The sequence below is a fragment of the Carcharodon carcharias genome, chromosome 11, assembly GCF_017639515.1.
Source record: "Carcharodon carcharias isolate sCarCar2 chromosome 11, sCarCar2.pri, whole genome shotgun sequence".
Classification (NCBI taxonomy): Eukaryota; Metazoa; Chordata; class Chondrichthyes; order Lamniformes; family Lamnidae; genus Carcharodon; species Carcharodon carcharias.
Window position 1 is genome coordinate 89,141,788 of NC_054477.1, and position 14,601 is coordinate 89,156,388.

Here is a 14,601-nt window from a genome sequence, read left to right on the forward strand (position 1 = left end):
AAGTTTATCAATTCAGCTGATCATTTTAGAATGCCATGGGATTTTTAAAACATCTCCTCTCAATTTGCCATAGGAAATGGGGCTTGGTGAGAGAAACAGTGATTGACTTGGAAGAGAGTCCCACATTCATGTCTACCATAACAGAAGAATTAAGAAGAATGACGTTCACAAACCAATTTGGAACTCCATAGAGGGTCCGATTCTAACTGTGTAATTGAATGGGTTTTGAAAAACAGGCTTTCTATCACTCCTCAGGGATCATGCAGGTCTTGTCCAGGGAGCAATTAATCACGTTCTAAGTCGTCAGTACAAGTATAAGAGTTTGAGCTAATATCCTGCTATTATGTACTACGGTTGGGATTTTCAAACGGGACCCATCATGGGTGGGACAGGAAATTCAGGGAGGAAGCCAAATGTCCACTGACTTTGGCTGGGAATTTCTGGTCCTACCCACAATTCTATAATACTTTGACAAGATAGGGGTTTCTTACCTGAAAATAGACATATAGTAAAACCACATGTTATATGAAACGTTTTACTCTTATCCAACAATCTTCGTGCTTTTCTGCTTGTAACCTGTGAAAAATAATTTTACAAATCATTACAACTATTTAGAAATGAGCAAAATGACAAATTTAGTAAGGTAGGATACTATCATCGCATGAATGGTTTTTGCAATCTAGATTGAAAACAAGTAGAATTTGGATATATTGTTTGCCTCCTGCAGAAATACCCGAAAATGGAGCCGTCTCCCTTCGGGGTCGACAACACCTCCATCTCACTGTAGAACATATTCTGTGCAGCAGGGAATGGGAATACAAATGCATATAGGAAGGGAGGCATTTGAAATGTTTTCTACATCAAACAGAAGTGATACACAATATCAAGGAAATTATTGCTGCTTGGTGAATTGGTGGTGCTGCTATTGGCTGTAATGCTGCCAGTGAATTCCCACCTGAACTTTTCACTTTTTTTCTGCTTTTTGATGCTACTTCTGGAAGCATGTCATTTGTTTGTTCTGATTTAATACATTGCTTTGCTCCATTATTTTTTATATTTTACTTGAACTGATTATAAAACTTGCCTTAATTCAGCCTCTGGCTGCTACAAAGGTGACATTGAATAAATAAACCTTTGATGATGATGTTGATGATGATATAGATAGCATTCAGTGAACCACTACCGATGGAATCAGAAAAATAAAATGACCACAGCAGAAAGTCAAAATATCTTCAAAACTTTTATGCTAGGCTTACCTCACGAAAAGATCCTACAGCTGAAAAATTCAGCCCAATGTGCCTGAAATTTTGGTGTTCCACACATTGTTTTGGTACCAAAACAGCTCCACAATGCTCATGCAGCACCCCACAGGGCGCCAGTTTCATGAGAACAGTCGCATGGGCTCTTAACCTGACTACATGATTATGATGTCATCAACATCTAATGCTGATTTGATGCTAGCCCTGCCATTTCAACCTCACCGAGGCAGCTACCTTCTTTTAAAAACACAGCCAAATATGCATTCAGCAACAGAAAGGATCTCTCCAGCAGTGCTATTTAAAGATATTATCAACTACTTTCAGGTTAGCTGCTGATGGACTCCTATTGGCTCTGTGTGATGAGAGTTTTCTGTAGGGTTTTTTAAAATTAGTGAAATTAATAGAGTGGCATTGCATATTGTGAAGGTTCTGACATCAGGGGATCTGGTAAGACCAATTCCTCCCAGTCATAGGTCCAGTAGTTATCATCCCTTTGGTATGCAGTTTTCATTTGCAGCATGAGAGTGGATATATAAGATGTCTGTGAGCCCCATCATGTGCAAGAGGGACGTTAGTAGTTTGTATGATCAGCTGATCATTGAGTAGAGACTCACAATATTCCTTCCTGCCTGCAGGAGAAATGGACCCACAGCAGCAAGGAGAGGACGAAAACCAGTAAAGTGCAAGATATTTGCCCAATGACGTCTGCAGAGGAAATGGCCCTCAAACTGGCAGGAGCACAGGGTGGCCACATGATTTTGGATGGCGAGACTGGAATCGAAAGTAGAGAGAGTGAGGGGACATCAAGCTCATATGTCCACCGCTGAACAAAAGGAAATTTGCAGCAGGCATGGATGAGGGGAGGAATTTGAAGGCCTTACCCCTAACTGTGTGTCCTCTTATGCAGGTTCCTACACTCTGGAAGGACAGGCAGCCGTAGAGTCCAGAGCCCTGATTTCCAACTCTGAGGACGAGAATGAGGATTCCTCAGAGAGTGGAATGTCACATCATTCCCCAGCATAGATATCTTACCTCAGTGAGTTTGCATTCGCAATTGAATTCAGGGTCGCAGGCTGGTGAGTACATCACAGACACATCAGAGCAACTGATGGAGGCTGACAGCCAAGGCCACTGACAGTTGGATGACCATGGGAGGCCAGAACCATACTGAGCCCCATGCTGATGATAGGCCTTTGGTATCAGCCACATGGAACATGCTGGAGTTGCAATGACAGGCAAGGAACATCTGGCAGAGCTGCCAGAGGCAATGCATAGCCATTGCGGACAATGGAGGAGTCCATGCAAGGCATGAGTGCTGCTATATCTTAGGTGTGTGCATGCATAGCATCCTCCATCGAGTCTGTTGGCCCTCATGAAGAGCCAGATCTAGCAGTCCAGTCAGTGGTTACTGGAGATGCACGCAGACCTGCATACCATTACCTTGGCCATGGGCTTAACATAGGAGTTCCCTCCAGGTGCTCTTCCATCTCCAGAATGCAAGGAGGTGTCTAGCAGTGACCCCAGCCCCTCCAGTATCACGATGACCGAGGGGTGTCCTGCACTGTGTGGTATCTCTTCAGCATGCCGAACCCTCAAGGGGAGAACCGCTAAAGTTATCTCCAGGCCACAGGACAGCAAAGTCAGCAGCCTGCCTCCACCTCAGTTGCAAGTGCAAGGATCGCGTCCCATAGAAGGATGTGTTAGCACATTAAGTAGAGCACCAAGACACATCAGGGGTCATGGATGTAACGAGTCTGTAAATGTTAATGATTGATAGTTCATTAAATTGCAGTTAGGTTTTGAGATGTAGATCACTGAGGCAGTGAATAGTGACTTATCAGTTGGAATGTAGATCTTGCACCCTCATTTGTCTACCTGTATTGGGGAAGGTGGATTCTACTAATTTCTTCAGGTAGGCAAAGCACATGGAGAGGTTGGGGGCAAAGCAATGGTCAGTAATAAGTGTAACTGCATCTCCCAATAGTTCTGGCCTCCAGCACAAAGGGGTTTATCATCCTGTGTGCCTGCTCTGCCCCCTCCACATCAGATGAAAAGTGGACGTCATCCAAAGCATCCGGATGCAAGGCCACTCACCTCTGCAGAGCAATGATACAGGAAACCTTGGCTGGGGGTATATTGCAGCACTCCACTGGATCAGTCCGGGCAACAGGATCATAGCTTTAGTAGGCTAATAGCCTGCTTGATTGTAGTTTGGATAAACCTGTTCCTTTGCTGCAGTTCGAGGGTTGCTCACCACTGCCTCCCTGGTGGTGCTGCTGTTCAATAGAGCTGACAGTCACTGATTGGCTGACTACAGTGGAACAAGATGTGGCGGGTCTTCCCAAAAAGAGGCAATGCAGTGTTCCCGCAACTTTCTAGCCAGCAACCAAGGCCCCTGTTGCTCCACAAGATTCCACCCCATGTCTTGAGTGGTACCCATTGTTCCCAAGGATCCTCCCTGAAGGCCCATGGTGGGGGTTGGAGTGATGAAGTATATATGTGTCATGGGTGCTCCTGGGGAAGTGGGAACACACCTGCAGTGTGCACTTTTGGCAGTCACAGTCCAGTTGAGTGTTGATTGAGTGGAATTCCTTTTTATGAAGGCTGCTGTCAAGTCCAAGGGAGCCTTGATGGATACCTGCATGTAATCTATTCCTACATCACTTCACCTCCAAGTGCCCTGCTCCTGTTCCTCCAGGAACTATTACACAAGTGGATGTTAGGAGCCGAGGAGCAGCCCGGTCAGCTTGGATTTTACCTGAGCAAGATGAAAGACAGTAGGATATCCATGAACCTGAAGAAACTCCAGCTATGGCAACAGATAGGATTGACAGAGATGAGCAAATCTTGAATCACGTTTTCGTTGATGTAGAAGCATTGAATGCAAAGTACAAGTCGTGGTTGATAAGAGATTGTTGATCGGTGAGTGAAGGAGGCAATGGGGGTGAATTGAGTAGTGTGAGAGCGTAGTAGTTCATTTGTAAGGATATGACATTTGAAGACGCATTCACTGACCTTGAACACTCAAGCAAGATCATTGAACTTCTTCCTGTACAACACCCAGGTTTTCTGGGCCACGCTGCTGGTATTGACCATGATGGCTATCTGCTCCCACTGCCTTTGTAGTATCTGTCTGGGAGGCCTCCTGTGAATAAAGAACCTCTCTCCTCCTGTCCACTTCCTACACCTAGGCCTCCAATGCTGCGTCAGGGAACTGTGCAGCACAGGTACTGCATTGTTGCACTATTTTGCTCTTCTTGCACACCAGACACTTTCCCCAATCACTTCCAGCTCCTTCTGGAGCCGGAATGCACCTCCTTTTAAGAGATGCAGGCTTGCTTTAAACATTACTGTTAGTTTTAAGTGACGGTTGCCTCACAGAAACTTAGGTCCCTTGGTGATGCATGCAGCCACTCAGCAGTATGCTTAGCACTGGGCTGCATGCTGCTATCAATAAAATCATAATAAGTGGGTGCAGGTTAATCGTACATTGTGATCCCTGTGCCTGAATTCAGGCCTGGCCACTTTTACAGGCATCCTAATAATTGATTTACTTTTCAAGCTGCATTTTTACACTTAGTATGCCGGTCTGAGTGAGCATCCAGAGGGATTTATTCTTGTGACAGTAAACTGAAAGAAGGGAAACACAACCACCACTAGCTTTTGTTTTGACAATAACTCAAGTAGTTCTTCAATCAGGCTCAACATTCTAAAATCAAACAAGAAGAAGCGGCTATGAACAAATTTACTGTATTTAAAATCAAGCATACACATTTGTACTACTCTTCCAGTTTTAGCAGAATGTAAAGAAAGTTTCCAACAAGGCAGGGTTATTAAAACAACTTGAAGCAGTCAGAGTAGTAACAGGAGGTTGATGAGCTGATGGCATGCATGTTACTTTCCTGTCACATATTTGATTATGGGATTCACCAATACCTAGACTGGAAAGAAATCTGCTTTTAGATCATGATCGAAATTTTTTATTTACTGAGGATAATTTTCTCAGGCTCAAAACAAAACAGTGCTTCTATAAGATAGCCCTCACCCTTTACAAGCTAGCATATGATTTTATATTTGTAATATCCAGCAATATAGTGTACTGTGGAAAAACAGGAACATTTACTGGTTAGGCCATAAATCCACTAGTGCATTCTAAGAGGTAGAAAAATACTCAAAAAGAAAATATTCTGTCTGCCTGTGTCTTGAAGTTTATTATAATAGAAAATGAAAGGTTGCGAAGACAACATAATAGTTTACATTTTTTAAAAAACCAATTATTGCCCCTTGATTGCAGAAAATTAATAACAGATGGGACTCTTCACTAATGATAATATTTAAGAATACCCATATCCAAATTAGAAGTAGTTCCAAAAATATCCTACCTTCCTCTTGCTAGCTTCAAGAACTGATGTACTTTATTGCTTACAACAAGGAAAAAGGAGATTGAAAAAAATCATCCTTCAAAATCAAATAAGCTAACTGAGCCATTTTATGAAGCGTGGTCATTCTGTGGTGTGAATAAAGCATCTCTTCACATGTATATCTGCAGTGCCAGAGACTGCAACCCCTGTTTGACCACTTGAAGAAGCTGGTCCCAATGTTCTGGCTGAATTTCTTAATTTAGTCACCCATGCAGAAAGGGGTATGGGAAAGTAGGATGGAAGATCTCTTGGGCTGAGGTGAAAGTCACCTATCATAGGTTCAGGATGCATAAAATAGATGGTGGGTGTCCTCTGAATGCTTCCCCCATTTCTGAACACTTGAATGAATCAACGGAGATAGAGTCAGATCATGCGGAGTCCATCGGTTTGTTTCAATTGTTCTGTAGGCAGTGGGCACCACTAGACATTCCTATTTTCATTAACTATCAGAATTGAATACTATTCTAAAAATTTGCATGTATTTTAATTATTGTGAGGCAATGGTTTAATGATGCCCTCCATCTTTCAGAAAGTGACAATTATTTTGCTGCAAAAGCCACATTCAGTTGAAAAGACAGAGGAAACCTGCAGTTTCCATTATAGCATCTAAATCTGTTTCAAAATTCCTTTGGTCTTATACTCATCAGAATAAAGTGAACAGTTATCAGGTGAGAACAACCAAAATGGCTTTGGTCATTAAACACATCAACATATTAAGGTCAGTATTGCCTCAAAGCAGCAAACTGCTGATGCCCCATCAATGGAATGAAAGAAAATGATTCCTAAACATTGATATTAATGCATAAGTGAAGATTTTAACCCTATCCGGTAAAAATAAGGTAGGCTGGCAATTAAAAATCACCCGGATTGCTCAGCAGATACCATTTGCACTCCCCTGCAATTTTAACCTATTTTCCTAATCAGGTGACAAGGGCCACCACCCAAAGTTGGCCAGTTCTTTCTTTATATGTGCACTTCATTGAGAACTCATCCCAATTTTAATTCAGATTGGAGAGGGAAGGCCGCTGAATCTTTCTTGTCAGGCTGAACAAATTTGAAAGAAGAAAAGCACCAGGAAAGGGTTTCATTCTCTTCTCTTTGTAAGAACTGGAGCAAGAGATCCCACAAGATCCTCTGGAAACAATGATGTCATCTACCTTGTGTTAATGGGCCACATGATATTCCACCCCTTCTGTTAAATCTGAATGGGTGGAAGTTAATTGAGGCCTGGAAGGTAAAATGGCCCGGACCTCATTTCTGCTTCTTAATTAACAAAAAAGCCGTAGGCCTGTAATTTAACTGCCAACTGCATTTAGCCAACATCAGTCAACAAAACTTCAGGAGAAGAATCTTTAGTTAGTGATGACTAATCATAACTTTCAGTTAATCTCACTCCACTTCAGCTGTTGCAGACTTAGGGTGGAGAATTGTTGAGGTGATAGGGGTCTTGGATGCTGGCTAGAGCCTGCAGTATCACCTATTTTCAAGAAGGCTCACCACATCTTGTGCCACTCAGGCACTTAACAAGCCAGTGACGGAGGCCTTCCCCTGGGATCAAGGACCCCAGGGCCACAAGTCCTTCCCATTGAGAGCCGCCGGCCAATCAGAGGATCAAGAAGGGAGCCAGGCACAGGTGAATGATCATGAGAAGGGGTGGGATGGTTGGCAACAAGGGCAGGAGGGTGGCTCTCAGCAGCGACCCCATTCCCAATGGCAGGTCCCCTCGATCAGGCACTGAGCGCCATCAAACAAGGAACCCCCTCTTCCCAAAAGCCTGCAAGCAAATACACCAGGATTTGTTTGTTGTGTTTCACGAATGGCAAGTCCCCCACTCGCTACTGGATTAATACCAGTGACAGCAGGGTGAAGCCCTTAAGTGGGCAGTAATTTAATGGCCCTCCTGCCCCAGACTTAATTGAGGTGGTGACAGGAAGTGGAGGGAAAGGGGTCATGGGAAGGAGGTCACTGCCACCCTCTCACCTGATTAAATGCCCTCCTGCCACCAAACTCACCACAGCAGAGGGCAAAAGATTCTGCCCTTGGTCTTCTGGTCACAATTAATAAATATAGAAAAATATTATATCTCTATCTACAAGACAAGCTAAAGGATTGAGTCATCTGGAGCAGGGCAACAAATCCTTGGAAAGAATGTAAGAAAATAATACAGGAAGTTTGTTGATTAGTCTTCCTGGGATCTCTGTAAACACAGTTGACTTGTTTAGTTGGTAAGTCTCATCAACTAAAAACACCATACACTCACCTTCTGTGATCCTCGCAGAAATGCCAGTAAAGTGCGACACATGGGCAGCAGGACAAGACTGCAATTCATATTCAGGACTGAAGCAGATGCTCTACTAATGCATAATCCTAGCTGAACAAATAAGACAATGATCAGAAAAAGCTCCCATAAAACAGGCAAAATATAAGAAGGTAAACCTATCTTAAAAGTTCACTTAAAATCCCTCTTCATCGTAGATTTAAAATACCAACATCTGTTTCAGCTATTCAGGCATTTCCCTGTGTGATCCCCGGTAAGTAGCTACAATAAGTCTTTCTATCATGATGACAAATGTTGAGTGGATGACACCATTCAATTTTGATAAGCCTTGAACACCCTGCATCAATATTTGGATACAATATCAGTTATGCCAGTGATTGGCACTAAAAATGGGCATTTTCCATTATAAATCAGTCAGAGTAATGTTTGGTCAAAAAACAGGACAATATTGGCTAAAGCGAATGTAGTGAATTGCCTCACACAGAAATACCGGTCACCTGATGCCTCCTCAGCAACAGAGGAACCATCATGTTCCAACGCTTGCAAACCTAACAAAACAGAATGACTTATTTTTGCTGCTTCTCCCCGTTGAATTCTCCTTTTGTTCCTTAGAAACAGATACATGCTGTTTCCAATGTAACCACCTCTCACTCGGTGCTACTATAGTCTCAGAGAAGTCATTATCACTGTTACAATAAAACCCTACACAATAATTACTTTTGGGATGATGGGCTGGAAACATTAAGTCAATGCTCTCGATCCCATAGTCTCACCTATAGTCCCTTTGACATTTCATAAATAAATCTTGTCAACTGGACTAGATTTAATTTTAGTAGGATTTAGTGTGCTTGCTTAACTTGACTATTTTATCTCCAAAGCCAGTTTATATTAACATGTGAGTAGAAAAGAAACCATGCTGATGTTGCCAACCTTTTACAACAAGCTAACCTAATATAGTAGTCATCAACTTGCAGCTGATGATTGTACCCTGTAATTGAAGGATAAGTAATTAATCAAAAGATAATAAGAGTCAGATTATATTAGTTGAGTTTTCTACAAATATTCCCATGTTAGGATTTTAAGTTTGAAATTTACAGAAGCTGTGAGAAAGAAATCTACGCTATCTGGTATTGGCCTATCAGGAACACACTGGCCTTGACTTGCTCAGAACAAAAACAGAATTACTTGGAAAAACTCAGCAGGTCCGGCAGCATCGGCGGAGAAGAAAAGAGTTGACTCGAAACGTCAACTCTTTTCTTCTCCGCCGATGTTGCCGGACCTGCTGAGTTTTTCCAGGTAATTCTGTTTTTGTTTTGGATTTCCGGCATCCGCAGTTTTTTGTTTTTATTTTTTGACTTGCTCAGTCCTAGCTTAATGAATGGGATGCTTGTAACTCTTTCGAGTACAAACCCGTTTCCATCTGTTTCAGATGAAGTTACATTGTTTCATAGTTTGCCATTGTGAGATTTGAACTCTTGATATTCTTTCGAGTACAAACCTGTTTCCATCTGTTTCAGATGAAGTCACATTGTTCCATAGTTTGCCATTGTGAGATTTGAACTCTTGATCTTGGGGTTACAAGCCCAGTACCATAACCACTTGGCTATTTAGGCCAAGCCCATGGGATGCTTGTAAATGCATTAAGATGAGTACATCCTGAAGCAAGCCATTGTCTTAAGTTTAAGGCAATGCGTGCAATTCATCAGAACCAATGCAATTAACATTACACCATTATTGACCAATTAGCCATTAACAGCAAGCATGGGCTAAGGAGGTGGCGGTGGATTGGGGGGAGGGGGTGCAGGTGATGCCACTTTTTAAGTATAAAAGCAGGTTAAAGGTGCTATTTTGTTGTGTATATCAAGTGAAGGGAGATTGGTGTAGATTTTTACGGACAGAGATGAGATTCCTGTAAGGATTGTGATATTAGTCCAGGGACTATTGGGAATTCCTGTCACCTTGGATTCTAGGACGGTGCAGTGTTCTTCAGAGGCAAATGTAAATACCTGTCAGCATGAAGGGCTGAGGTTGTGTCCTGCTTCTTCTGAATTGGCCATTCGTTTGAAGGTGTGAAGTCTGTAGAGTTTTGTTAACTAGTATACTTGACCTTTGTTTCTTCCCCCTTCCTTTTGTTTTTTCCAATAATTTATATAGATTTTTCTTTTCCCACCTATTTCCATTATTTTTAAATCTTTTATGCCCCCCCACCCCCGCTAGAGCTATACCTTGAGTGCCTTACCATCCATTCTTAATTAGCACATTCGTTTAGATAATATCATCAACTTCAACACCTGTGTTCTTTTGTCTGTGACATCTTTTGATGATCTGCTTCTATCACTGCTTGCTTGTCCCTGCAACCACACCACCCTCCTCCACTTCTCTCCCCCCACCTTAAACCAGCTTATACTTCACCCCTCTCCTTGGATTCACCCAGTTCTGCTGAAGGGTCATGAGGACTCGAAACATCAACTCTTTTCTTCTCCGCCGATGCTACCAGACCTGCTGAGTTTTTCCAGGTAATTCTGTTTTTGTTTTGTTTCTTCTTCTTAGTTAAGTTCTATTTAATTGAGTAAATTAATTGATGAGTCCTTAGTTGACTGATTAGTCTTTGGTTAATAAATGCGTTGTTTCATTTTGCTTATATCAATAAACTTTGATATTATTTGCTAAGTTCAGTGTCTGGACCTTTGCCTCATGGTTATAGACCTGTCGAGCTCTAAAGCGGTAATTTGGGATCCATTTATTTGGCTACATGCAAATAAATCAAATCAAATCTAAATTTAATCAAACACTCACTTTTTAAAAAATTCTACAATCTTATTCTTCTCTAACAAATATCCCTTATCCCTTCCTAAATGGCTTGGTTACAGAAGCAATTGGTCATCTCCCTACTGTGCTGAGTATTATGACCATGGGATGCAACATATGTTGGTCCCCATTGAAAAGTGTTTTGTGGCCTTGGGTGAACTGTGGATCCTTGTGCAGAGACTGTGCATTTTGCCAACGACCCCTCACAAAGGAGATAATTTCAATGACACCCCAATCCCACCAAACATATTGAAAACAATTAAATTCATCAATTGTATGTACAAAACATCAATTTGGTGGTAGAGAGTAAAATACCATAAATGTCTCTTCACATTGCAGGATTAAGAAAAATATTTTTACTCACTGATATGATTTGAAGAAAGAATGACTTATTAACTTTCAAAACAAAACATTGAAAGAAAGAAATTTTCTAATTGTATTCAATTGTATTCAAAGAAAAAAAAAACAAAATAATATGAAGTTAGGGAACACAAATTTTGCAATACAGTAATTACTGCAGTTGATTAGCTTATCCCTGTAATCATTAAATACTTCAAGTCTATTGTGTTGGAAAGTCTCTGGTCACCAAGACTTTGGCAGGGAGGGTCTGACCATGAATAGAGGAAGATAAAACCTAGGAGGCAGAAGGACAGGCAGCTAGTTAGGTTTACTTTAAAAGCATAAAGCTGTAAAGGTGGTCAGTTGCAGTTGAGACAAGTCAGATTTTTATACAGAAAACTGCAAGAACATACAAATTAGGAGCAGGAGTAGGCCACTCAGCCCCTTGAGCCTGCTCCGCCATTCGATAAGATTATGGCTGATCTGATTGTAATCTCAGCTCCACATTCCCACCTACCCTCGATAACTTTTCACCCCCTTGCTTATCAAGAATCTATTTATTTATGCTTTAAAAATATTCAAAGATTCTGCTTCCACCACCTTTTGAGGAAGAGTTCCAAAGACTCAAGAGTCTCAGAAAAATTTCTCCTCATCTCAGCCTTAAATGGGTAACTCTGTATTTTTAAACTGTGACCCCTAGTTCTAGATTCTCCCACAAAAGGAAACATCCTTTCCACATCCACCCTGTCAAGGCCCCTCAGGATCATACGCTACAATCAAGTCACCTCGTATTCTTCTAAACTCAAGCGAATACAAGCCTAGCCTGTCCACCTTTTCGGCATAAGACAACTTGCCCATTCCAGGTATTAGTCTAGCATGCCTTCACTGAACTACCTCCAATACATTTACATCCTTCCTTAAATTAGGAGACCAATATTGTACACAGTACTCCAGATGTGGTCTCATCAATGCCCTGTATAACTGAAATGTTACCTCCCTGCTGTTCTATCCAACTCTTCTATCAATAAGCAATAACATTCCATTAGCTTCTCTAACTGCTTGTTGTACCTGCATACTCACCTTTTGAGAAGCCTTAGCAGAGAAGAAAAACATTGGAGTGTAGTTATGAGTTACTTGGGACCAGGTTCCAGGGTGTGCATCCCAATTTTCACTGGCACAGGACAAGGCTGCAGGTAATGAGCACCTTGCATCTCCCAACTTTGCTGGCTCCATTATCAGGTTAGGCATCTCCTAGCCCTCTGCAGTTTTCGTGGAGTCAGGCCAGCCTCTCCAAAATTCATGGTTCATGGCCCCTCAGGACTCATGAGCCATAGTCTGGATTTGGAAACCTTCTGAAAGGTAAGATCAAATGATCTTACCCATGGCTCCTCCACTTCAACTCAGTGCATCCCTGCCTCCCCCCACCCCGGCCCCTCATAACCTCCGTGCCAATTCATGCTCTTCCGTGCCTGTTCACCCAGTATGCACTACGTATACAGCCAATGAGCCATGTAGTAACTATGGCATGTGTGGAACTGTTCAAAATAGAAACATATTTTCAAATCTTCTTTTGTAAAAAAATTCTGTTGCTACAATTCTATAAAAAAGTGTCAGAGAGACCATTAAAGAATCAGTAACAGAGGATCCAAACAATTCACAGCTTTTGTGCAAAAAACATTGAGACATTGGCAAACTAAATCACAGAAAGAATAAATTAATATCACCACTTAAAAATGTCAGTCAAGGAAAGTCAACAGTTCTCAAAACAAAACCACAGCTGAAATAACAAAGGGGTGGTAAGGGTGAGGGCTATAGGATGAACAGCTTTTAAAACAACTTTGATGAAGTCCCAGAGAATTGATAAAAACAAAAAAACTGCGGATGCTGGAAATCCAAAACAAAAACAGAATTTACCTGGAAAAACTCAGCAGGTCTGGCAGCATCAGCGGAGAAGAAAAGAGTTGACATTTCGAGTCCTCATGACCCTTCGACAGAATTGAGGCAGGCTTTCTAACCAGCCTTCTTCAGCAGTCAGCCGCCCCTTGGCCACCTACAGCTTGCTTCTGGGGTCAGCCAGCCCAACACTATCCTGTACCTCACCATGCCCTCCCACTCCCTTGAGTGAAGACTAGGACATTGGGGGGACCTTTCTACTGAGACAGGTCCAGTGAATTGATAATTTTCCTGACTGAAGCTACTTGCTTACATACTCTGGCCCATAGGATCTGCTTACAGGAATGACAACACTGAACACAAAATTTTTTTTAATAAATTTGTAACTGAGCCACTAATGCTGTACCCTAACCAGAATCTTCTTCTTCCACTGGCTCAGGCTGAACCAGAATGTTCATAACCACCAACATCCAATCCCACATCATCTTCACCAAAGATCATTTACTTCCACTTCAGTAACGTCACCTACTTCTGTCCCTAACTGAATTCACCTTATATTGAAACATTCATCCATGCATTGGTTGCCTCCAGACTTGATGATTCCAATCCTCCTCTGGCCAGACTCCCGTTCTTCACTCCTGCTGACCCACATTGGCCCCCAGTCATATGTAGAATTCACATCTTTGTATTTAAATCCCTCCATGATTTCATTCCTCACCCCGCGAAATCCTTTCTGCCCTAGAAACCGTAGCCCTCCACCCCAATGAATTCAATGTTCCTCTGGCATCTTGTGCCATGCCATCCATCATTACCATAATCTCTCTCTTCCTCACTATGAGAAATCATTAGAGGAAGGATTTATTTCTAAATAGATGTTCTATTTCATAAAATCAAAGGTTTTTCCAACAGTAAGGTCAAGTGTTCATAGTTTTATTAAGCATTGTAATGCATGCAAACTACTTAAGCAGACATTTAAAATACAATTTTACAATTGCACATGGTGATCAGGGAGTCAAAATGTGTTACAGCTCTAAGCTCACTGTTAAGTTCAATCAAACCTTATGAATCCAAATCTAATTTTTTAAAGTGGCATTGACCTGATCACATCCTCTTCATGTATATAGCTTTACATCTTTAAACTCCACAGTAGAGACTAACGGTAATTTTACAATACTTTTATTGACATTGCAATAAGTAATAAGAAGCCTAAGAGGTACCAATGTATAAATTATATAGTAGTAACCATATCACATGAGAATTAACATACTCTCAGTTCCCAGACTGGGCTCTGGGTCTCTGAATGATTCAGATAAAGTGGACTCAAGCACTGTAATGGGGATCACTGATGAATTGCTAAACTCAGGCGTTTACAAAAAGTTTACAATTTTAGGTATTATCTGTTTACAGTTACAATGTCAAGTTATGCTAAAGTTTTATTGGTTTTATAGTACAAATAGAATTTAATTTTGATATTTCTTGAAATACAAGTCATTTACTTTTCACCGATATCTCCAAAGCTATTTCCCAATACATGCTAGCCTTTCAGTCTTATCTCACATGCAGATAAAAGTCATATTTTCCACTTCATTGCACTGAATGTCAG

General features: G+C 41.5%; 1 protein-coding gene across 3 annotated transcripts in view; it reads right to left on the reverse strand.

Annotated features, from left to right (window-relative positions):
• Positions 1-14,601, reverse strand: part of LOC121284481 (NADPH oxidase 4) — a 213,785-nt gene that overhangs the window by 175,173 nt on the left and 24,011 nt on the right. For all 3 annotated transcript variants that reach the window (XM_041199998.1, XM_041199999.1, XM_041200000.1), the window contains 2 exons: positions 7,941-8,051; positions 492-576 (listed from right to left, as the gene is read on the reverse strand). In XM_041199998.1, the coding sequence (XP_041055932.1) occupies positions 492-576; positions 7,941-8,051 (196 nt within the window). The remainder of the gene's footprint in view (positions 1-491; positions 577-7,940; positions 8,052-14,601) is intronic.